The 26,787-nt window shown below is 34.6% G+C and overlaps 1 protein-coding gene across 1 annotated transcript; it reads right to left on the reverse strand.

Moving 5' to 3' along the window:
* Positions 1-1,924: 1,924 nt before the first annotated feature.
* On the reverse strand, positions 1,925-13,781 carry LOC105179295 (lysine-specific demethylase JMJ27). Its single transcript, XM_011102905.3, has 14 exons — positions 12,523-13,781; positions 12,327-12,439; positions 11,753-11,852; positions 11,527-11,665; positions 11,299-11,362; positions 10,476-11,220; positions 8,360-8,689; positions 6,464-7,052; positions 6,243-6,364; positions 4,526-4,598; positions 4,355-4,440; positions 3,747-3,866; positions 2,705-2,766; positions 1,925-2,387 (listed from the first exon to the last, which is right to left on the reverse strand). The coding sequence occupies exons 1-14, from the start codon at positions 13,609-13,611 to the stop codon at positions 2,270-2,272; spliced, it is 3,750 nt and encodes a 1,249-aa protein (XP_011101207.2). The 5' UTR covers positions 13,612-13,781; the 3' UTR covers positions 1,925-2,269.
* Between the last annotated feature and the right edge of the window lie 13,006 nt (positions 13,782-26,787).

Genomic DNA, 26,787 nt, shown 5'->3' on the forward strand with positions numbered 1-26,787 from the left:
AACAAATAAAATAACTAACTTGAATAGAATAACTAGTAGTTAATGAACCAACAACAGAACCACCGACCACCTAGTTATCTAATTGAAAGATTAGGTTAAAAAAAACCAACTACACAAGTCTATCATTACAAATAAGGGTAAATTGCAATCTACCTACCTGTGTTACAGAATATAGGCAAACAACCGCCTTATGAAAAATAATATAACAATTTACCCTCTTGTATTTTTTAAAATGTAGCAATTTACCTTCTTAGGCATAAAGGTAAATTGCTTTATTTTTTAAAATTCAGGGAACAAATTGCATTTATTTTTCATATAGAGATAATTTGTTCATTTTTAATATCGCAGAAAAATAAATAACATTAAACCCTTACAAGCGTCGGCATGGAATAAATATTGTACATGAATAACAATAGATTTGTTATGTGTATGTATTATATAAAAGTGTGATGCATATTATTACATACTGATTTTAGATAAATGCCAAATATGAGTAATATCATGATCGACTAAAACTGATTTTAAATACAAATCATCAAACATTGCTATCAACATAGCCGAGTTTTAAAATTAATTTTCAGAGCTCTAACGCTATAACCAAACTCGGCATTATTAAGTTTTTCTTTAGCAATCAATTTCTTCATCTTAGTGTTTTATATGTTTTTTTGGACACATTTACTATATTTTTACAATTGCTTACGAATTATATTAAAATCTCAATTCTTCATTAGTAGTTTGAGACTTTTATCGAATTTCGAAGTTTATCTTTCATTGTTTTTGGAAACATTTTATCATTAACAATTTAATTTATGATTCTGCTATTTCATATACAAAAGTATAAAAATGTCATGGCCCTTTCTTGCATAACTTATTAAATAACTCCACAGAATTGTACAGTATTTTATTTTTTTTCCCATATAATCAAACAGATTAATTTCAAGAAGTCCAACACGAGAAAGAAAGAAAAGACAAGTTTAGGAGTATTATCGACAAAAAATGATATCATTGTATCACTAAACAATATTTGTGAATATAAAAATGATACTCTTTATTTGTCAAAATCCCAATTTTGCCTAAAAATTTAATTCTCTGAAAGTTACAATATTGTTATAATTATTTATTTATTTCACTATATTTGAATTAGTTCCCTACTTTGGGGTCCCCAAGCGCAAGACTAAGAGCAGCACATACTTGTTACAATTGTACTCTTTTATATCTCATTGATGCATTTTTATCTTTTTTTTTGGAAAAGTGATCAAAATATTATAAGGTTGACATCCAACAAAACCAATGTTAATGACAGAAAGCTTGAAGGAAATATCCTTTGTTCTACTACTAAAACCAAACCAATTAACACTTCCACAAAAACAAAAAATTAATATAAAGATGGCTCACATTAGCTTTTATTTTCAAAATTATCCTATCCCATCACTTATTAAATTCATCTCATTTTGAACTGAATTCAAGTAAGATTGAAACTAATATTTCTTCATATTTTTCTCTTTATAGGAAATTAAAATATACAGAATTTATATGTACTTTTAAAAAAGAATCATAATAAATATGCACATTCTTCAAAAGAAATTTATGTAGTCTTGCTTAGAAAAATATATTCAAATGATTAAATTAAAAACTTGAAAATGGACAACAGAGTTTACATAATTTAATAAGCTCCAAAAAGGACTTACTAAAAAAATTGAAGTATATTAACACCGATAAAAATACATTTTACTAAAACAGAATAATAATAATAACAATAATAAAAATAATAATAATAATAATAATAACAATGAAATCAAAATATAAAATCATATCGACATTAATTTACATTACTATTCATATAAACAATAATATTGCAAAATTAGTTAATCTGAAGCAAAATGGATTATACTTTGACGAGGAGAAAAATAAATATAACCATAGATAATAAATATAGACACGAATTGATTAATAACCACGGTTGCACAGTTAATTCTACTTACTGCTGTACAAGATGGCCACAGCCAGAGTGCTTGCATATTAACAAGATTTACACAAAAAAATCACTGGGCTAGAGGGCCAGAAGAGAAGTTTAAACCGCAAAATATAACAGCAAAAAAGAATTACCAACAGATTAATTCCCAAGATCAAGTGTTGCAGGACCAACTAGACTATATTGGTGAGTGGAAGTGTTACCAGGACACATGATTACTGGCGACAGAGTTCAAAATGGTCGTCGTCTACAAGCCTGAGGCAGGATCTAATTAGTCTGAACAAAATATGATTAGGCTTATGATATGTGTTGACCTTGATAAATTCCACGTAGGTGAGGATCTTCCGGTTGTTGACCTGAGTTTGGCTCCGATTGCATGGTTCCACAAATCTGGTTGTCAGCTTGTTCTGCAGATCTGAGGTTTGAAGTTTCTTTTAGTGTCAGTTTAGAGAAGGTGGGATATTTGCATCGTACACACGCATATGCAGATCCTTTAAAATAGCTAGTTATATGCAATCTTATGGCAACACATGTGACAAGTTTCAAAAAGAATTGAGATCTTGTAAAAAATTCAATTTTGACATTTTTTGACTACCAAGACCCATTTTCCAAGAACATTTCCCCCAAAGACTATGAATGACAAACTGAATCCAACTTGCTTAGCAAAGAGTCGAAAAGGCATGGGTGCCTAAAGAATTAGCAAGAGAGTGATCTCTTGCAAGGTACACTCACAAGAATAGATCCTTGAGATGAGAAACAGCATCTTGTAATGCATGTATAGCCATCTTCTTCACCTGTTTCAAGTTATGCAACCATAGGAGCATTAGTGCGTTACTAGACTTTTTAATCCAACAAGGCAAGAGCTGCTGCAAGTGAAATACACAAAGTTTATTAAATTACATTCACCGATACTCGTGATAAAACATTCTAGACACAATTACTACCGTGTGTTTGGTTGCATATACAATATTAAAACCGGCACAACTCAAAACCAAAAGTTTTCAAGAAGAAGTTTCCAACTCAAGTATCAGCAAAAGTTCACTCTCTGATTAGGCCTTAGATTACTGAATCTAAAACTTTGATGGAGATCTAACAATTGAGAAAAGTTTAGAGACACAATGGGGGCAGGCAAACACAGTACATACCTGCCCACTTCCAGGGGGTAAAAGGCAGTCCAGATTGATCAATAAAGACACCAAGATAAAAGTCCACATCAATTCACTTAGACTGCTCATCAGAAAATGATAGTTTCTCACTGTCATCATTAGAAAATTCAGAAAAGACATCTTTGAGGAAGCCTTTGAATCTCTACAAACCATGCAAGTCATTTCACTATTATGATAGTTTGGCACTTGCTCGACAAGTATAGGTCAATAGGATAAAGTGGGTGAACCTCTAGAAACCAGCAAGTTGTTTCGCAATTATGATTGTCGGCACTTGGTGGGCAAGGATAGGTCAAGACTCAAGAGGATGGATTGGGATGATGATGATGACAATGATAATAATAATAAACAAATAAAAAAATAAAATTAGTTTAACTCATAAATTCTCATCAATCAATATGTAGACCGATTACTAAGCTGAATAAACAAGGTAGCCAATACGCAAGATTTTACTAATTTGACACTCAACAAAATCTGATCACCAGTTTCAGTTAGTTTCACTGGCATAGGCCACTAAAAATTTCTAATCTAGCTTCCACAGATTGACCTACAAAGAAAGCAATACCCAGAAAGAGGAAATATCCTAACAATCAAACCAAAGGCATATGTACCTCCAATTTGTCCTCCTTAGCTCTGTGGTTTTGGGGAAGAGTACGAAACCCCTCAGTCAAGCGAATGCACTCTCCAAGATTTTCCGGGGAAACAAAGTCAAGAGCAACTTTTATACAAGACTGCAAATTGCAAAGGGAACATCAATCAGGAACATTGGTGCCACAATATTAAGAATTATAACAAGGAATGTGAGATCAAATTTAACTAACACCAGATTGGTTTAAGGAAAAAGTTGGTAGAAACCTACAGATTCTCAGGTAACTGGTAAATAACAAATACACAACTGAGCAAGGATAAAAGTAAGAAATCTTTAATAGATCTGAATTTCATCAATAACTGCACTACAGACTTTTCTATCCTTCAAGAGCTTTTGGTAAAATGAAGTATCACTAACTGTAGTTTTAACAGAGGCTTGGCGAAAATAAAAGATTAACAGGCAAATAAGTTCGGCATTAAGACTTGCAGTTCCCAAGGGAGTAAATTTGGATAGGAAATCCAACTAATAGGCCGAACTAGAAATAATTCAAAAGCCAGATACGCATTAATGATATGTAGTCAATATCAATATAATATTGCAACAAGCTAAAATTTCCAAAGGTTGATGTACCTTAAGATTTCTGACTTGATGAGGACATCCAGCAGGAATGAAAACAGCCTCTCCAAGTTTTTGCACAAAGGTCCATGGTTCAACTCCTACATAAATTTTACAACAGAACGTAACTAAAACAATGACAAGGAACAAAAAAAGCACTAGCCAGGGAAGCCCAACAGTACTAACCAAATTCCTCCTTGAGTTTTGCTTTATGATATGAGGTCAAGTACAAACTCTGATCATGAATTGGGTGTACAACCTGCATAAAAACATTTTACAGGGTACAGACAATAAATTACAAAAGAACTAAATAGTCTTAGCCCACATTTGACCATGAAATTTATTACCATAAAGGGGAAAAAAGAAACAAGCACTACTTTGCCCATATACCAGTGCAAAGAATTATTCGTCACTCAAAGAGATGACCAAAGAAGGCGGCCACCCAAGTTGCTACATTTTGACCAAACAAATGTGAACAAAGAGCTTTATTAGGTAAGTGAGCATGCATCAATGGGAGAAAAGAACATCAACCGATAGGGTCTTCAACTACAATCACTCCAACCAATAAGCCCAACCAAACCACAATATAATTGGTGGTTGAAGGTCCTATAGGTGGTCTAGGGTTAATTCGAGAAGTATAGATGACAGCAAACCACATTCAGCTTCAATAAATGAAATCTAAACATTTATGCTTATAACGCATCTCACATAAGACTAATTAATTAGTCCTTATGTAGTATAATTTTGTTGTCTTATCAAAAAATTTAAACCTCAAGTACCAAGACTAGTTCTTATGCCTAATGAATTAGTTACACGTTGAATGACACTGGATATATTTAGAGTGGGAGACCTATGAACTCAGTTCCGCTGATAGTTTAGTATTTTGTATAGCATGAGTGATAGATTTGTGACCTTTGGACTTGCATCTAATGCTAAAAACTTGAATAATGTTAGTTGTGGAGTTATTAACTTCATATGATATTTTACCGGGCTCTATGTTAAATGCTCTAACTATGATTAATTTGTAAAATCTATTGAATACAATTATAAACGAGAAGACAATGAATACAATAGAATTTGAAATAATTAAACATTTAATTCATGATCTAATAAAAGATATAGGAAACCTGAATCATAACACAGAAAAATGACTCCAACCACCGAAAGACCAAATGTTCTACACAGCAAGGGCCACTTCTTGTTGGATTGGACTATTAAGGTGCTTTGGGCCAAAGTTGGGTTGGGAAAAATTAGCAAAATCAGCACAGCACACGCGTATCCTCCTATTAACCAGCAAAGAAAATGAGAAGCTTAAATGTAGAACAAAGAGAAGAAAAGTGCATGCTTCTCCGTGTAATAGCATTTTGCACCTGACTACATTTGTGTTTAGTCTTCCACCTCTCAAGACGAAAATGAGCCAAATTAAATAATGGACTTTAAACTACCAAAAGAGCAACTAAAATATTCAGCAGAACTAATAAGCCAAAATGATTACTTCGCAGGTCAGCGAAATGCGCAATGAACAAATGGATATGACAGAACATAAAATTAAAACAAACATAAGTACAGACTAAATCAGCTGTTAAAACATAAATATGCAGCTCAGCCAACCATATATCCTGGGTTAACAGGAAAGCCGGGATTCAGGTCATGTAATGGAACTCCATAATCTGTGGGATAAGAAGCATAACCTAATGAATAACATATCATTATTTCTGTTTTGGTTACTTCTTCAACTAAGAAAATCACGCAAATCCAAACTCAGTAACATTTATTTAAAATAATCCAATTCAGAGAACATCACATACGCTCACTCTTCAAATGTAAAAAGAAGCTATAAGTTTGTCCCACAATAAAGCAACAGTTGTTTGGTTGTACTTTACTATTATAAGTTTGCTCTTACCTGCTCCACCGGACAACCATGGATATGCCTGAATTCTTTATGGTGTCTTCTAAGATATTCCTCAAGTTTACGGACATCCTCCCGACGGAAAATATCCCAAATGGCACCTCCCTCTACTATATCTGGTACAAATGCAGGACACCTAAAATTAGTCTGACCAGGAAAAACTGACCCGCCTGGTGCACGTGATCCTTGAGCAATTTAACATGAGAAGAAATTACCTTTTTCTGCCCCAATGTTGATTTCCTCTGCATTCCTCACTTCTCGAAGGTTTTGTGAGCCAGTTGCAATATGTGCTGACTTCCCATTCAATGCATTACTTAATTTTTTACTTCTACCGCATCTATTGCCCTTTGTCCTCTTCACAATTCCAACCATCACATCACTGCCATCCTTATTCTGAGATGCCAATCCAGAAGCTTCATTTGATTCCTTAATATTGTTATCAAGCAAAAGGCTGTCTTCAACGTTTATGAGCAGAGAGTCAGTATCTTCCACCTTGGGCTCATCATCATTCACCTTAGTTTTAGCATTTGTACTCTGGTCACCAGAAGACTGAGATTGTTCATTTCTACCTTTAGCAGCAGCAGCAGCAGGAAGCAATACTTCAACAAGCGATGAGCCTGGAGACTCCAAGTTCAGGCAGGCATTAGATTCCTGCATGGCTATCCCGGTCTCTTTGTGATTTGCATTGACATTACAGAAAAGTTCTCTCTGATCTTGTATCGCGTGCTTTTCCTTTAATTTTTCAATTTTTGAAAGTTCACGTTTCTCAGGAGCCACATCAGCAGTGTGCAACAAAATATTCACCTAAATAGTTTGATAAATCCACTCATATTAAAAATATTCAAACTGCAAGTTATTAACTAGCCGTGTAAACAGCACAGAACAAAAAATTAAAAAAGAAAAACTAAGAGCCCTATATCTAGATGTGTCATTCCAATACCGTGCCAGAAAAACTGTTCTCCCCTTTCTATTTGATGATAACCTAAGATTTTTAGAAGAGGGATGACCATCTTGAAAGTTGATATGATAATATCTGTATATTTAAGGAGAGAAAATAAAAAAGAATAATTAATATATTACAAACAGGCGAAAGGGACTACAAGGAAGAAAATTTGTCAAAGATTATGCTCCCTCCGACAGATATGAAAGCTTCTTGCAATGTTCTTCACATTTTGTGCTCGTTGCCAAACCAGCAATCAACTAAAAGCTACTTTTTTTATCTGTCCCATTCCCAACTAAGACCATTTTTCGAATCTTTTTTCCAAATACTCATTTTTTCACAGCCAAAGGACAGGTTTGTTTCATGTCCAATAACATTATTCAATATAATGCAGTATGGACCCACAGATCAAGGGCCCCAGATCTAATTCTATTCTAATTTTATTAATTGTTTTCTGAAGGAAATCATGCCTAGAAAATTATTCTTCAGAATCTCATGGGTGCTTGCCAAACAGAAGTGAAGAGAAAAGGAAAGTGCAGGTGTGACAGGCATTATGCTCGTAATCAAAACAGCATGCTCTTCAGACAATTTCTTAAGGAAAAAACAGCCAAAATAAAAGAAAGGTTTGCCTGTAAATTGTTTGGGATTACACTGCATATCAAGATGGTGATTCCCAACCAATGGTTGTGGGCCCTGTGATATTTAATATGCCTTCATTAAATATTACACACACCCACTGCATATCAACCCAGTGTAACCTGTAAATTATGCAGTGTAATCCCAACCAAGCAGGATTCCACAAGAAAAAAGAAAGGCACATCAAGATTTAAGGGGATAAGAATATCAGAGCCATAGGTTAGGAGCATACAAAATGATATTAATTTTCAGGAGACGTAATATTCTTTGCCAGCAATAACTCTGTACCAGGTAACATGCCACAAAATATTGAAGTAACCTAATAAGCTTCTTTACACTAAACTGAATTACTCCCAACCAAGCTACCTAAATTACTTGGTATAATAATGGACCTCAAGATGCTATTTTCCATCAAGTTACTATACAATTTGGTAATTTGAATGGTGATTTTGACATTTGTGCATATATCTTCCAGTGCAATACTTAGTTCAAGACAATTAACTAAGCAATTTATTAATATTGAAATATCCCTTACCGCATCTGAAATATCACAGTGAAGCTTAGTTACAGAATCCCCACGTCCAAGCTCTTCAGCAAATCCATATGCTATATATGTTTTAGGCCCAAGGTCCGGTTTCAGCATTTCAGTTGACAATTTTGAAGCCAAATTCAGAATTCCAGAACGTGGGTGTGTATACTCTTTATAGGGCAAGGCACTAAGAAATTCTGCTCCATGGCGTGGCAATCGCTTCTCAAATAAGGTGGATGGCGGCCAATCCTTCAACTTAAGCATTTCAGGCCAGGAGTTTTTATAGTTGCGACCGTCTGAGTAACCCGTAAAAAATTTCCGAATATTTATATCAACCTACAAATTCACATTAAAATTGAAATTTTTTTGTGATATTTCCAACAGGTTGTCATCTACATAGAACCACAATAAAGTATGGAGACAATGAAAATGGAAAACATTCATCTGCATGGCCAAATGATAGATCTAAGTTGCAGTCTAGTTGATGAGACATCATAATCTACAAATTTTTTCTACTGGCAAAACCATCATAGCTGTTAAAGAAATAACAATTCACTGAAACTCTATATAATGAAAAGAAAATTCATCAATGATTAGCCGAAGGAACAGGAGAAAGCATTAAATTCATAACACATTAACAATACAAAAAAAGGGAACCTTATTTGGCCAACAGCTTATGATGAAATATCTTTCAGTGCCAAATTAAAAAAACAATTATTATTTTTAAAAAAAAAAAAGGGAAAGGAAAGGAACAACTTTTCAGTGCCAGATTTCTAGGATTTCATGAACTCTACTCCATTAGGAAGTAACTGCCAAAACAACAGACTTTTTAAGTTAATTACTTATTTTTCTTATGGAAGGTAAAGAGAAATAAGGGTAGCTGCTCTTCTCATTTCCATTTCCACTGAAGAAAATCACCAAAGGTAAAGGTGATCTCACACAACTTGCTTTTCCTTTTTGAGGATGCAAATAGTACCAAGAACAGTAACTTGATAAAATAGAGCTGAGAAGGATGTGTATTAGCTAGCACTGGAACTATGATAAGACCATTTATGAGCACGCAATGATTAAATCAAGGAAAAATAACAGCAGCGAAGAGGAGTAAAAAAAGAGAGAATCAGCAGATAAGAGAATGCTTAATCCTCACCGGGCTAGAGTAAAACCAAACAAACAAATTCAATTCACAGAATTTATCAAGTGTATTGGACAAATAGGAATAACCATAGAATTAAATATTGAAAGGATTTAGGCTACAAAAATATTACAAAACAGTATAACACTATCAGATTGTTTATGACAACCTGTATTGAAACAAGTAATAGTGTTTTGAATAGCAAAAATCCAGCTCAGGAAACAATTTCGTGTTCGGACGTTGTTCATAACCAAACAGATAGTGCTTCAGTACAAAATTAGTAGGGAGTTGAAAATAGAGGCCACATTGTAGTACAAGAAAGAGCTTGAGGCTTTTGTCAAGATTAGCATCTAGGCAAGGGCAATTCTCAGTGGATAAAGTGAAACCAATGCAAAGTATCTCAATAAAGACAAAATATAAAAAAATTGGGGTTGCAAGTTACATAAAAAGTTTCATTTCAGATAGAATTTTCCTTTCAATTGATAAGCCAGGCCTAAGCAATATCAATTGCTAAGGAACAAAAATTATCAACATTTACCTACAACCTTCTGGTATAGCATTACAAATTTACAAGAAAGAAGAGAGGAAATCAGAATAAACGAATTATCAGGGATTGGATTCTTTTGTTGATATTTGTGCTTTTTGGTCAAGTAATATTCCTAGAAACTAACATTAGATGCCAACAAGTTATCATTATAAAAAGTCTTTATTTGATTCAACATCCTATATACAACTTCTTGCTTTTCTCATATTTTTGTTGTGTTTTCAAGTAGATTTTGTCATTAGGTACTCCAGGAGCTGCATTGTCCACAAACATTAAACTCATTCATTTAAGGAATATTAAGGATTTCTGTATTGAAAAACGTAAGTGAAGAGTATAATCATCTTAATGCTGCAAAGCTAGTAAACACCATTCCCAACCAAGCCTACAGGAAAATATATCAACACACCTTTAGGATAAACCCCAAGTGGTTTCTTATAAGTGCTTACCTCACATGAGTCAAGGCAATCTACTGCTGTCACCATCAAGTCAGAGGAACCCCTTTTAATTGAAATCTTACGGAATGCACGCCACATTACCATTGGATCCCAACTCAATCCAGATGTGAGTTTGAGAACATCACGTACAACAATTGGCTCTCCCATAATCCAATGTCTCTGGAAGTGCTCCAGTTTCCCTGGCTGGATTTCACTTGCCAAAGGACAGTACAAGTCATTGTCACCAGAACTTCGGTAGGAAGCCTTGCGCAGTTGCCCATCCCAAACACTACCACCGTCATTAGATTCCGAACAAGGACATCGACCAGAAATATGAGATACTTCAGCAGGTCCACAGGCAACAACTAAATTTTCAGCCTTCTCCTTCAACTCTGACACCCAGCTTTCACCAAAAAAACACTTGAGCTCCAACTTACCATGTCCACACCCACCCCTTTCCTCTGGCGGACAAGGAATCTCACCTAATTCTGTCACTTTCCACTCAGGCAATGGCATCTCCTCAGTGCTACAATTCGACTTACTGGATGAAATTAAAGTTCTTCCCCTTTTGGAAGTCACAGAAGGTTCTGTTCCATGTAAGTAGTGTTCACCTCTATCAATATACTGGATTATTACCTCCTGGTCACACCCTCTCAAACAGCCTTCTCGAATCTCCTTGCAGCAAGTGATGCAGAGATCATACGAACATTTTGGACAACTTCGATGAAAATCAACTATAGAGGTCCTGCAGCTATTGCTGCACAAGAAGAAGTGGCATCATTTATTCAAGGACAGTACTAGACTTACTATTAATCCACACGGATAAGAAGCTTACCAATATACACGCTCATTAGGAGAAAAGTCAATTTTCTCTATCTTTAGATCTGATAGAGCTGATCCTGCATGAATGCAAATTATGCCGATAAGGCTAACAATAGAAAAGGTTTATTAATGTACCATAGAGACAATATGAAAGGAGCCAAATCAACTCTCTATAAAGCATTTCTCCATCAACCAAAATAAATCCCATTACATGAATACAATGAAATATGTGCAAAGTTACCACGAATCTTAGCTTCAATATCTTTTTCCGTGATCTGATCATGATTAAAATCTTCAAGAAAAGGCAGGAGGAAACTAAGGAGATACTTAAAGAAACGTATCTTTTCTCTGTTATCTTTTGGATCACCAGAAAACTCACTCTGCATCAACCGTCAGAAAAGTGTTGAGGGAAAACATTTAATCAAAAGTTAAGAATTAGCACATAGCATGAAGACCATAAACACAACCTCAAGAAGATTAACTCTTTGTAAACAAGCTTTACAGTTGCAATTTTGACGACAACATGGGCACGCCTCCGTTAGAGCTTCTTCTGATAGTTCAGGATACCTATAATGAGCACGCCAACAAGAAAAGTAATGAAGTCTCGAATAATAGCAGGTTTAGATGCTTGATAACATCTGCAACAGTAGCTACAACTTCAAACCAATTTAATCCCTTACAAGTTCTAGAAAAGCACTCAAACCGGATAATCACTTTGCACCCACTCAGTGTTGGTGCCCTCTCCTTGTTCCACGGTATAACATATAATAAACCCAAAGGTAGGAGTAGACTTGTAGAAACCAAAACAAGGAAACAAAAGTTTTTACAGTATGCTATTAAATTAGGTCCATCAATGTCTTTGAACTTAATTTGAGAGGGAATCGATGAAATTTGATGATGCTTAAAAGCATTCATGTTAGCCAATATTTCACCATTAAGTTTAGAAGTGCTTTATTGCATTAGACAAAGTAATGATGATGTTGCCTTTAAAAATGATAAAAGCTAGAGTCTCTTAGATATTGATAGGTATAAAGAATGTACCACGCCTCAATGCAAGGAAAACAGTAGCGCCTACGGCGGCATTGGCTGCACCTCACAACTTTCCTATCACTCCTCATGCATTGATGACACATCTGGTAAGGGTCACTGGGATCCTGTTTGTTTCAAGTAAATTTATTTCAATTCCAAACCTTAAAAGTTAAAAAACAAACCCAAAGAGCACAGAGTACAAGCATACATCACTGGTATACTTCCGTTTGGTGAGAACTCCTGGTCCATCCATCGGTTGTGGAGATTTTCTTTTCCTTAGATTGTACCATGAGCCATCATCAGAACTATGTTCATCTGTTCCAGCTCTCTTACTGTGCACTATCTTCTTTTCTTGTGTTCTATGATCTTCGCCCTTCTTCCTATATAAAACCGACCCAGCAGTGACAGTTCTCCCAGGTGTCTTCACTTGTCTATCCGTCAATTCAATTTCTGAATCACCATCAGAATGACTCTCTTCGTTTTCAGTTTTCTTCATCAGCAGGATTGTCTTCTCCCGCACTTTTATGCCTTTACTCTTAATCTCCTCTTTACCGGACTCCATCACATTGTTCTTCGCCCGTTTCTTCACCACTTGAAACCCAAAGTCATCTTCTTCACTTTTTTCTTCTTCCCTTTTCACTTGCATTTTCTTCCCCCGCAATACGCCGCCCTTTTTCTTCAGCAAAGCCCCAGCCTTTCCATCTTTTTTACCAAGTTTCACCGCAAGAACATCATCACCCTCATCTGAAGATTCTGAACTGCCATCAATACCGCTCCCATCCTCCTCAGAAAAGTCTGATTCCTCCTTTCTTGCTGCACCACTTCTTTGTACTGACTCCAGCCTCTTCTCCTCTTCCACATCCTCTCCACTCTCATTCCCCGCAACACTCGACCCTGCCACTTCTGTCCTCGTCCTCAACCCCTTCCTTTTCCCCGTTTTCACTACACCTACATTATCCCCATCCTCTGACTCCGCATCAACTTCCTCCCCTCCCTCATCCCCATCTAAATTCTTCACATTCTTACCATCCTTCTCCTTACTCCGCAACCTCTTCTCCTGAAACACACCCCTTTTCTCCTCACCGCCTTTAGGAGGCCCCTTTGCCACAACCCTAGTAGCACGGGCAGAAGCAAAGGCCTTCCTTTTAGAATTCTTGCTGGTACTAGAAAGCAAATACCGATGCCTCTCGCAGTAGGGCTGATCCCCAACCCTCAGCCCGCGGCACCGCCACTGTTTCCCGTCACTCCTCCGGCACCGGACGCCATCCGGCGGCGTCTTCTCTCGCTCCCCGGTCATGCAGTTGGCGCCTTGCTGGGAAGTTGGTGGTAAACTCGTTGAGCGTTTTAGAGGGAAAATCAAAGGAATTTCAATTTCACTACTACATACATATTTTAACACAACATATATATATATATATATATGTGTGTGTTTGTGTGTGTGTGCAGAGGTGAGATTTTGGCTTTTCATTCCCCCGCCCATGGTTTTGATGAAAATTTCTGGGGGAAATCAAAGGGTTTTTTTTGACATTTGAAATTTGAAATTTGTTAAATATTCACATTTCTACTATATTACATATCCCTAAACTAATAATTATTAGTTTATAATTTGAGTTTAAAAAATTAAACTAATATATTTTAATTTTAATCAAAAAAGTAATTAGCATTATAAGTAATTGTAACTTTAAAAATTAAAAATTAAGTAATATATGACAGATAATAAACTATTTCAAAGGTAAAAATATATTATTAATTTTTTAAACTTAAATTATAAACTAATAAATCTAAATATTTTTTAGATAAAAATGAAAAATTACATCTCTATTTTCTAATATATATCATTTACAAGAATTAGACAAAATGTACGAATTTATTCATTTTTTTATTTGAGTTAACCGAATGTGTTTTATCCATTGTCTAGAAAAGCCAAGTCTCATTTCATTAGTTAGTACTTTTTAGTTCAAATGAATAAAATAAATTCTTCACGATTAATATTTATTTATGATGTATTCTACTAATTTATTATTTTAATTTGATCTACTAGCTACACTCGACGCGATTTCCGCGAGCATAATATTATAAGTGTAAACAAAATAAAATCGTATATTTTAAATTTAAGTGTTCATAATTTGAATACGCGTAAATTTTTAAATTTAAACTCATTTACTGATTCAATATATCATTATTTGTAATATCTCATAATTTATGGATATAAGATTAACTAATAACTCATAAATTAAAACAACAAAAACCACATTTACAAATTGTTCGATATAAAATCATTAAAAATTTCAAAAGAAAAGAACCGAATATAACTATCGATAATAGCTTCTTTTAATCTTGGTGGTTGAATATTAATGTGATTGATTTAATAATCAGTAATCATTGATGTACACGATTTTTGTAAGCATATAAAAAAAATTATGATATGAGATGAAGAGCAAAATGAAATTAAAAATGAGCAAAAAAGAAAAAGTATTTGTGAGAAGAAAGAAATGTGGAGTGAGATGACAGAAAAAAAATATTTTGTAATTGTAAATTTATTAGATATATAGAAATTTGTATTAAAACCAATCCTGTACAAAATTTTTCTAATTAAAAATGAAATAAAGTCTTACATTCTAATTTAAATAGGACAATGTATAAAACTCACCTGTATTTTAAAAAGCCGGCTAAAATTTTTTTTTATTTTAAAAATAGGTTAAAACCCCCCTTTTTTTATTAAACATAGCTCAATTGCCACATCTCCGTTAAATCTAACTAACAGTATTAATTTTTTTAAAAAATGACCGTTGTATTCTTACTTAATATATATTATTTCTTATTTTAATGACTGTTGGATCTTCTTTGATCAAATATTAATCGTTAGATAATTAATCTCAATTGTTATATTTTAAAAAAGTGAAAGATCAACATTCATTAAATTATTTAACTTATATTATATATAAATAATTTAAAATTAAAAAAAATATATTATTATTTATACATATAAGAAAAAAAACTAACTATCCCACCCCACCCCCTCACCCTACCACCATTTCCATCGCGTTAGAATCCGCGGCGAATTTTTCGAATCATTGGATCTCCACAAATACTTTACCAAAATAAGTGGGGCTAATCTCATTAGAATCGTCTTAAAGAGATTAGTCTGATGGTGGTGGTATGCGATCAAGATTCGACAGGACGACAACAAATCGATGGCAAATATGTTCGACAGTCGTAGTTTGAGCCTAGTCTCTTCAGTTGACAAAAACTCAAATTGACGGTATGGAAATGTTCAACTTGAAGAGATGATTCAAATGGTACCATTGGCGGCCGGATGGCGGCTGGAAACTCATCTGTTCACTTTTTTTCTTAATTTTTTAACTAATATTAATTATATTAATGAAAATATATTTTAGTTAATTAAGAATATTTTAAATGATTATACTAATTAAATATTTTAGCTAATTAAAGAATAATTAATAATAATAATTGTAAATAAATTAAATATAATTTAATATTTCAATTTATAATTATACAAAAACAAAACAAAAATAAAAAGGGCATTTTAGTTAAAATATCTAAGAAAAAGGTCATAAATAGTTAAAAAAATACCCCCATATGCACAAAGAGCATGTGTAATGCACCTTCCGCTAATTACTAACGGAAGACGTGTTTGTTGATGAGTTTTACAAAACACAGGGGCGTTTTAGCCTATTTTTAAAAAAAAAAAAAATTTAGCCGACTTTTTAAAACACAAGGGGAGTTTATGCATTTTATCCATTTAAATAAGATATTTTTATAGGGATAAATTCAAATTACTCTCTGAAATATAGAAAAGAGCAAAAAGCACCCTTGAAAGAAAAGGGGGCAAAAAGCCTTTTCCATCATTTTAATAAAGAGTGTATCACCCCCCACCCTCCCTTTCGCTGGGCAGTGTAGTTCACTCGCTTATTTTGTGACTAGTTTAGCTATTTTGGTCTGTAATTGATCACTTTTACTCATATTACTAAACTGCACATATTTTTGTAGAAACTATATAAAATTCATAGAAGAAAACCTCCAAAAGAATAGAGAAGCATGCTGCAATATAAAGAAAGAGAAAGTGCTAATATTTTTCAACTTTTATATAATTATAGTAGGTTAGCTGACAAGGTTGTCAGCTGACTAAACTGACTTGCGTGGAGTTATCATATAGAAGAATTGGAAGCTTGGTCGGTATGACCAGAATTCCTTGCCTCTGATAGTACAGGATTAGTCCTCGGATATGAGGATTCATGGTAGTCGTATGCATATGATGGTTGTATCTTAGATCTGGAAAGAGGTGACTGTATCTTTGAAATGGTCATTATAAGCCTTGTCCTGTGCAGTTGAAGTATACAATAAGGATGGTGGATTCTAAGAGAGAATTTGTTCACTATCAATTTTTTACATCTATTCACTTATGCACCCTGAGATGTTTAAACTTTTTAAGTTTACCGTCGTATCGATTAGTTGAGTAATAGTTCCCTAGGTAGATCAATTGAGTAAACATTTCGAGTATGAAGTATAGTTGTCTAGTCCAAAATGAAAACCGTACCTAATTTAAAATATATATTTAATTTCAATAATAATTATTATAATTATTCTTAATTAACTAAAATATTTAATTATTATAATTATATAAAGTATTCTTAATTAACTAAAATATTTAATTATTATAATTATTTAAAGTATTCTTAATTAACTAAAATATATTTCAATAAATATAATTAAAATTAATTAAAAAACTAAAAATTAAAAAAGAAAAAGAAAAAACTACGCGATTTTCGCCCCTTTTTTACCAGAAACTTGTTTCTAAATTTTCGGCGCCGTCCGGACGATGGTCAGTGGTACCGTTCGAATTCTCTCTTCAAAACAAACATTTTGTCAATCGGAGAGAGTAGGCTCAAGCCATGACCATCAAACATATTTGTCGTTGATTTGTTTTTGTTCGCGTCGAATCTCGATCTCAAACCACCACCATCAGACTCATTTTGGTAAAGTATTTGCAGAGATACGATAGTTTCAAACATTTGTGCCGTCGACGGAGATGGTGGGGGGGGGGGCAGCGGGGGGTAAGGGGGTGGGTAGTTAGTTTAGTTCTACATGCTCAATACTTTTCAATCTCCCTTATCGTTTGTGGGTTACACTAAGGCTAGGCGAACGTTCTGATCCAGCTACCCAATAATTCCTTATTCCAAAATGGGCATTCATCCGCCAATGGGAAACTTCTTAGCCTTTTGCCTCTTCTCAATCTAGGGAAAGAGTAAAGCGCAGGCCTAATCTCATTAAAAGTAAGCGCATCTAGTTGGAGTCCTTCTGTAAGCTATACGAGCGAATACTTTACAATGGGTAGCAGGTGAGTTTGAAAGTGCAGGGATAGAGACTGCTTCAAACAAGCGAGCTCTTAGACTCCTAGAACAAGCTTGGGATACTTTAGCTCTATCTAAGACTGACTTAGGGACTCGGATAGAAGACATAAAGAAGATAAAGCAGGAACTCAAGAGCTAAATAAGTCAATTAATCAAAAGAGAGAGAAAGAGATTGTTGGGGTTCCGACCTCGAGACCGATAGGAATAGAAGCTACATCGGGTAGGTAAGCAGAGTTTCTATGAGTCGCACAAAATGATATGTTGAATTGGAGAATGAATGAGCTGACTACCTCATTCGACTCCGGATTTAACTACCGAGCTAAATGGAGTGTATATATATATATATAATAATAATAATATATTTTTTAATTTTAAATTATGTATATATAATATAAGTTAAATATTTTATTAAATCTAGACCTTTCATTTTTTTTAAAATCTAATGGTTGAGATTAACTAATTAGATCTAACGATTAATATTTGATCAAAGAAAATCCAACGGTCATTAAATAAAAAATAATATATATTATGTAAGGGTATAATGGTTGTTTTATAAAAAATTAACACTATTAGTTGGATTAAACGGAGAGGGGGCAATTGAACTGAGTTTACACAACACAGGAGGGTTTTTAGCCTATTTTTAAAATAGAAATGAGTTTTTAGCCGACTTTTTAAAGCAAATGGGGGTTTTATGCATTTTGTCCGATTAAGAACGAAAGAAAACCAAATACACTATCGATAGTGTTAGTCGGGTTTTGTTTCTTCCATAAATATATCTTTACCTAGCAATGACATAGATCTACTTCCATAGATGTGCGTAGCCTAGCTTTAGAGGGATGCTACATTGAATCCTCCTTGTAGACGAACCAGAGTAGATTTGGAATTAACGAGACTAGCCGAATAGAAATAGAAAAAGGTATTTTTTGTGGTTAAATTTTTGTTCTTCATTTTATTCCTTAGGCACTTTAAAATGCTTGGTTTATTAGTTGTATTTTTAATTTTTGTGTTGCTATTTAGGCTAGTGGACTATATGATCTCAGTTTTTCATGGAACAAATTCTCATGGTGTAATAATCAGGAGCACTCGTATACACTCCGAGAGAGACTTGACAGGGGTTTGTGGGACAACGGGATGGAAACAGGCGTTTTTGGAGGCCTCGGTGCACCATCTTGACAAACTATTGTTGATTTAATTGAAGGACCATGAGAACACTTTTATACAGTCCAAACAACGCCCTTGGAAGTTTGAGTCATGTTGGACACAGTTTGAGAAGTGCCGATCATTTATTGAGCTAAGTTGGCAGACATATCTGGTGACTCTGGGTTCCACTCATGTGCAACAGAAATTCGAAGAGTGCAAGAACAATCTTACCACCTGAAGCAAAACCTGCAGGGGATGGACAGACGGAGAACTTTTTGTAGCATTGTAAAGTCTAGGCCTACCGCAGCTAAACAAGGTGTTACAAAGTATCTGTAACGGCTTGCACAAAAGCTATTACAAATTTTAACGACTGTAGAAAACTCAAGTTGTGGAGAAAGATTTGCTTGATAATTCATTATTATAAGTCAAAACGCTGAGGTTGCAACAATTATGATGATGCAAACTCCTTCACTGGAAGAACAAATCGCATCATTGACAACTGCCGTAGGAAATTTATTGAAACATGTTCAAGCATGCGACAACCAGCTTAACAAACTCTGCGACAAGTTTCAAAGTACCCCAACATTAAATGAATTTTCAAGAGCAAGATTTTTCAGTCGTAATGGACTTGGATCAAAATGGTTTTGATCTGTCCAAGCTTTCTATCCACAATAATATGGTGAGAAAGTTGTCGCTACCAAATGTGGTCTCATGTGTCGTGGCACATTTGGAATAGAGGCAAGCTGCACCATTATTGTGAACAAAGGAACGCGCTCATTGTTTCCCTGTCTCACAAGTCGTGGGGGCGACAATTAAGATGTGATTCAGTTGATAGGCTGAGCTTAACACTAAGTAAATATTAGGCCCGTAATGTACTTGGATCTAAATGGTTTCTTATCTGTCCAGGCTTTCCATCCATAACAATGTGATGAGGAAGCTACCGCTATCCTAATGTGGTTTCACGAGTCGTGACACACTTGGAATAGAGGCAAGCTACACCCCATTGTTATGAACAAAGGAACATGCTCACTATTTTCTTGTCGCACGAGAGGTGGGAGACGATAGTTAAGGTGTGATTTGGTTGGTGGGTTAGGCCTAACACTGAGTAGCATGATTCGTTTGGAGTCCTCGAGATCATGCGAAGAGGTGAGGTAAAATATCTTGGCAATCTGTTCAAAAAATCAATATAAAAATGATTAGAAAATAAAAAAATTAAATGAAATTACTAATATGATTTGAAATACTTACCATCTTCCACTTGTTTGTCCCAACGGATAATGACCCCCCGTGATAGACGGTCACAACTGCTTCCGGGTTGGTGGTCCGGTTGACTTATTCTTAGCTGACTGAGCCTAGAATTTTGGGCTCAACTAGAATTTGGGGAGCTGGTACTGTGCGTCAGCAAAACTTCCATAGGAACTTCCCCGCCTATGACTTGACGAGATTGAACATTGACTCGTCGTCCTACTAGTACGACATCTGAAAAATTGACAAACACAAATTATATAAATATTTAATTTTAAAAATATAAACATTACTTAAAATAAGTAATATTAGTATTACCTTCAATTAGCTGATCTACGATATGTTGGACCAGGGATGCAGATAATTCCCTTTGACCGTAGAATTGATAGCCGTGTGAAAATTACGGTCGAACCTAAAAATTATTATTAATATTAAAATTAATTAAAAAATAACAAAAATATTAAATCAATTAACAATAAATATTATACGTACCTTGCATCCCGGAGGCTGATGAAACCCCTCTGGGCCACTAGGGGAAGTAGTGGCGCTGGTGGTGGTGGGCTGGTGCATCCCACGGCCTCACTGGGGCCTGTGTACTGCTGGCCCATCATTGAATCTGATTGCACTGCATGCGAATCTGTAAGTATCGGCGGGGGCTGGGAGACTCCCTCCGAGGATGGGTCGGTTGAAGGTGCATCCGCTAGCTCATCCCGGGGAGGGCAACTGTTGCAGGCGCTACCCAGGGGTTGCGGAGCACCAATTGTCATTATCTATAATATAAAAAATAATAACATTCAAAACACATAATTGCATTTTATTATTGAATAAAATATATTTTTTTGTAATTTGCCTAATAATTGCAATAAGGTTCGAAATTTGCCTACAAATTGCATCCAAGTCCATATTTATCTGAAAATGCATAATTTTCCTATATATTCCAAAAAAGTCCAAGTTGCGCCTAAAATTTCATTAAGGTTCATAATTTCCCTAAAAATTTCATTGTAGTACTTAAATTTCTAATAATTTCATAAAATTCCTATTTTCCTAAAATTACATTAAACTCCTCTAATTTCCTAAAAATTTCATTAAGGTTCATAATTTTTGTAAAAATTGCATTGTAGTCCTTAAATTTCTAATAATTTCATAAAATTCCTATTTTTTAGAAATTACACGAAAGTCCTCTAATTTTCTAAAAATTCCATTAAGGTTTATAATTTTTCTAAAAATTGTATTGTAGTCCTTAAATTTTATCGAAAACATCTATTTATTTTCTAAGTAAATTAACCACTAAAATAATTTAAATTTTTTTGTATGTTAATTTTATTTCTCTATTTTTATACTTATCAATTACCTTAATTTTAAATTATTTATCATTTTGTTTATGTTTATATCTTACAACTTAAATAATATATGCTTCACGTATAAATTTTTTCATGTCTTGGCACGCGGTACTGACTGGTTTTAAATATATTTTGTTTGAATCTTAAGAATATTCTCTCCAATATTTGATATTAATATATTATTAGATGACAGAACAACAACTAATAATATTTGATACTCTTAACAGATGGATTTTAATCAAAGTCAACTATATATATTCATATTGTATGAGGAATAATAATTTACTTGTCTCACCATATTCGTAGTATTTGAAGTATGAAGATTCTCTCTCTCTCTCTCTTGATCGTGAATCCCTCTTTGGACTCGATATTATAAGTTGATCATCATCGGACCATAACAGACCTACATAAAATTACGAATAATTTATATTTTCAGTGTAGTTTACATCTTTAATACATAACTTTATACGTTGAGTAAGTTTTGAACTCGTAACATTTAAATGAAAATTTGATTACTAAACCATCTCACATAATTTTTTAGTAGGATGCCAATCGATTTTATCAGGGGCGTTAGGTGACCCCCGTTACCCAGGGATGAGCCCTCCTCCACCAATAGATATTTTTGAAATTAATGTTAATTCATTTAATTATTTAAATAAAAATATTGTATTAAAAATATTAATATAATTATATATTTTCATATAAAGTATATTTTATTATTAGTAAAGTATCTATATATTATTTTATATTTATTAAATTATATATATATTATATAACTGACCCCAACTTAAGTGGAAGCTTGAAAGGTAATATAATAACACTATCTCTACTTACCCCTACAATGTTGTTCTATTGAGAAGAAGTTTCCAAGCTTGACATATGGTATTGGAAGTAGGGATGGGCGTCGGGTCGGGTTCCTCGAGTTGGGGTTGGTCGGGTCGGGTACCCGACCTCGAACCCGAGTAGGGCGGGTACCCGGTTAGTCGGGTACCCAACGGATTCAGGTACCCGACAGTCGAGTTCGGGTAGTTGTACTCTAGGTTTTTTTTTTAAATTATTATAAAGCAATAAAATTTTATTCATAAAATAAATTGCAATGGCAAAGAATCACAAGAGACATTCAATTTTTGCAAACATCATTAGCAAACAACATGAACAAAATAATCCATCAAGTCATTACATTCTAAATTTCTAATCATCAATTTACAATTACATGTGAAGTACTAGATCTAAAATAGTCCAAACTCCAAATTAGTCCAATCAAGTATCAATTATGGTTAAATCGACTCCCAATTTTGCCAGCTCTACAAGAAAACAAATAAAAAAAAAATTAAGATGAATATAAATAAAAGTATATAGAATTTAATATAAAACAAAGCAAAAGAAAAAATAAAAAGTACCTTGCTCAAACATTTCAATTTCACTTAAATCTTCTTCTATGCTTATTGGCTTGGAATCTTTACGGATCCAATCTTGAGCACAAATAATAGCTTGAACAATTTTAGGAGATAGTGAGCTCCTAAATGCATCAAGAACACGTCCACCAGTGCTAAATGCGGCCTCTGAAGCAATAGTCGAGACAGGAACCGCCAATATATTTCGAGCTATCTTTGAGAGAATCGAAAACCTCTGAGTGTTCACTTTCCACCATTTTAATATATCAAACTTTTCCCTATACTCTTCGACATCCTCACTGAGATACTTCTCTAACTCTGATTTCACGTGATCTTTTCCCCCTGTCATGTACATCATGTACTCTTATTGTAAAGAAAACCTGCGAGTCTCGTTCTCTTCATCATGCATAAACATTTCCTTTGATGAGGAAGAAGATGAAGAAACACTACTAGACGATGAACCCGGGCTTTCTAAAGTTTCTTGAAGAACGTGTCCATATATTAACTTGTAATCATTGAACAACTCATGAAGACCATCTCGTACTCTCTCTTTCATTACATCACTTTGTCCAATATCCACCATATAATTTATCAAAAAAAATTCTACAAACCACAATTTGTCACGTGGATCAAGTATCACACCATAATACAAAATCATATTCATCTTTTCAATTGATCCCCAATACTTGTCATATTTTTGTTTCATTTTTCTTGCCATATCACTTAATTCAACATCATCACTATTCAACCATCTTCGGAGAAGCAAATCAACTTCACATATTTCATGAAACACAATATTAGATGTGACATATGAAGAACCGGAAATGCACAATGTGAGATTGTAAAAATGCTTCAAAAACTTCAATAACATCTTTGCCCTATCCCAGTCAGATTCAATAGGAACCCCATCAAATGATTTCTTTGAAAGATCAGTCCTATAAGCAAGATTTATATCTTCATAAGCATCAAATGCCCTTTTAAGACATATCGCAGCTTCTAACATCAAGTAGATGGAGTTCCATCTGGTAGGTACATCAAGAGACAATAACTTTTTTGTTTCCATAAATTCAGCATATTCTTGAAATTTTTTGTACCTAGCCGGAGAGTTTGTCACGTACCTAACTGACCCTCTAATACGAGATATTACCTCATGCTCATCCTTCCCTTTCAAACCATCCTGAACCACAAGGTTGATTATATGTGCTATACACCTCATGTGCACATATTTTCCACCTAAAATATTTTGACCCCAGTTTTCAAGTTTTTTTTTCAAATAAACCATAGCTCCATCATTAGAAGATGCATTACCAACAGTAATCGTAAAAATCCTATCAATACCCCATTCAAGCAAACATTTCTCAACACCTCTACTAACTTCTTCACTTTTGTGTCCGATAATTGGACAAAAATTCAAAATTCTCTTATGTTAATTCCAATCATCATCAATAAAATGAGCAGTGAGACACATGTAATTGACTTTCTGAATATATGTCCAAGTGTCTGTTGTAATGCAAACCCTTTGAGCATGATTTTTAATAAATGACTTCAATTTTGCTCGTTCATTGACATACATATGGAAAATGTCTTTTGTTATTGTCCTTCTTGATGAAATAGCAAACATTGGACAAGCCACCGACATGAAATATCTAAATCCAGAATTTTCAACCGTTTTAAATGGGAGCTCATCTACAACCAACATATAAGACAAAGCCTCTCTAATTTTCTCTTGATCAAATCTCCAATTGACAAGAGGGGCCTCTTTTTCGCCTAAACGAATTGATTGAAAAGACAATCTCATCTGATTGGTGGAAATATCATGAGGTTTATTCTTGCAAGATTCAAAGTGGTTCTTTAGAGGCCTAGTTCCATGTACTTTTGGAACGGCTTTGATTTCCCTAGTACAATATTTGCATCTAGCCTTTTGCACTTTTATCTTTTTCACAGTAAAATTTATGAAAATGGTCCCACCAAGGTGATTTAGAAGTCACTACCCTCTTTTTTCTTTTCTTAGAATCAAGTGGAATATCGTCCTCATCCTCTGATATATCCATACCCTTATCAACATCAAAGTCAACATGATCACCACTGATCTGATTATGACCCATGTTCATATTTATGCCTTGATCTTGAGCATCTGATAAGTCTACAGTAGGTGAAGACTGAGATTGAGAATTTGACATCTGCAAGATTAAAACATCCACATGTAAGATACATAAGATCCCATAATCAATGGACGAAAAGTATATTAACCCTAACAATTCATGAGAATAAACAAAAGAAGAAAGGGAAAAGGAAAGAAACATAAAATGGCACGAGAATCGTATTTAACATAAATGCAAGATGAACATGAAAAACACAGGATAATAGGAATACGAGCAAGAAAAACATATAGAACTAATGAACTATCCCATTGTATTTATGAACTCCAGATCTTAAATTACTATTCGACGAGGTTATAGCATGTGCAATTAAGAACTTGTAATGTAATAAGTGAATATTCAAACAGATTCTTACTAGTATATTAACCCTAACAATTCAAGCACAATATAGACCATAGAATGGTAACTTAAGCATTTCAGAAGATAATAAAAGAAAATTTTGTGATATTAAGTGACAAAATTAATAAAGTAATTTACATTGTTTCCTAAGTAATAGTGAAGTAGATCAGTAACCAGAATGAGGGTAAGGATTAATTATCAGAACCTGCAAGCTTGACATAATCAGGGAAGAAGCTAATTCTACCTAAGTTAGCTGGAAACTGCAGTTCTTAATGCATCGGAGGCAAAATTCCTTTGTTAAATAAGATGAAATTATAGTGTATGCCAGTAAGTGTATATATCTAGTGATGCAGATACACCTCAAGTCAAGGAACTTACCCATGTTCATCTAGGACCTGCTATATGTAACCTCTTTCGTTCAACTCAGCTCAAAAGAAAGTTCAAAAAAGTTCCACACTATCAACTATATGTATGAATCCAGGGGATCAGCATGATTATCATTCTTGCAATTATTTCCTTTTCTTAAGAAGAAAAAAACAGAATATCCTTTACCAAACAAGATATGCGGCAAAGCAATTATAAGAAATTAAGCGTGTCCCAACTGCAAAATAAAAAATGCACCAAGTAAATATTGTTACATTTTCCCAAGAGACAACTCCCAACGGAAATATTTTTCTCTTTTAGGTCGTATGCCTCAAACTACATGTACTCAAAGACAAAATCATGCCAGATAGTCCTCTATGTTACAGCAAAAGGCACAGTTGCAACAATGAAAGTTGAATCGAAATAAATAATTTTAGCAGTTGAATGGAAAGACCATATCATCACAGAACGTCACTTAGCCAATACAATATTACCATGTGTGACGGGCCGACGGCAACAGGACAAGCGGCGAGTGGTGGCTGGCAGGCTGAGAGTCTCGTGCGACGGCGACGGCGATGGCGACGGCGACTTAGCAGTGAGAGAGAGGGAAGAAATGAAACAGAGGAGCAGGAAAGTCTGAGAGAGAGGTGGAGACGGGAACCCTATAAAAATTTCCCCCTTTTGACGTCGGGTACCCGATCGGGTAATCGGGTTGGGTTTTAAAACTCGAACCCGATCCGACTAAAAATAGGCGGGTTTCAATTTATCCGAACCCGCCATAAAAACCCGATCAACCCGCGTTGTTTTACCCGATCCCGATCGGGTCGGGTCGGGACCCGATGAACCCGACCCGATTGCCCACCCCTAATTGGAAGTTTGGAGAGTTGGAAATATAGTTGTTCATCTCCATTGGCCTTTCAAGTTGATTTTTGATGAGAAGAGATGAGAGCCAAAGCTTGTCCCACTGGGAACACCAAATTTGTGGGGCCATGGCTACAGTGATGTCTTCTTCTTGTGGGTCTCCTTCTATTCCCCCTTGAGGACGCCTGCTTCCACCATAGGGGCTGAGCAGGTGGGCAATAATACAGCCATTTTCTCTCGAATGGCAGCTGTAACCACCT

The sequence above is a fragment of the Sesamum indicum genome, linkage group LG6 (genome assembly GCF_026168435.1).
Source record: "Sesamum indicum cultivar Baizhima isolate 11 linkage group LG6, ASM2616843v1, whole genome shotgun sequence".
In the NCBI taxonomy this organism is placed as follows: domain Eukaryota; kingdom Viridiplantae; phylum Streptophyta; class Magnoliopsida; order Lamiales; family Pedaliaceae; genus Sesamum; species Sesamum indicum.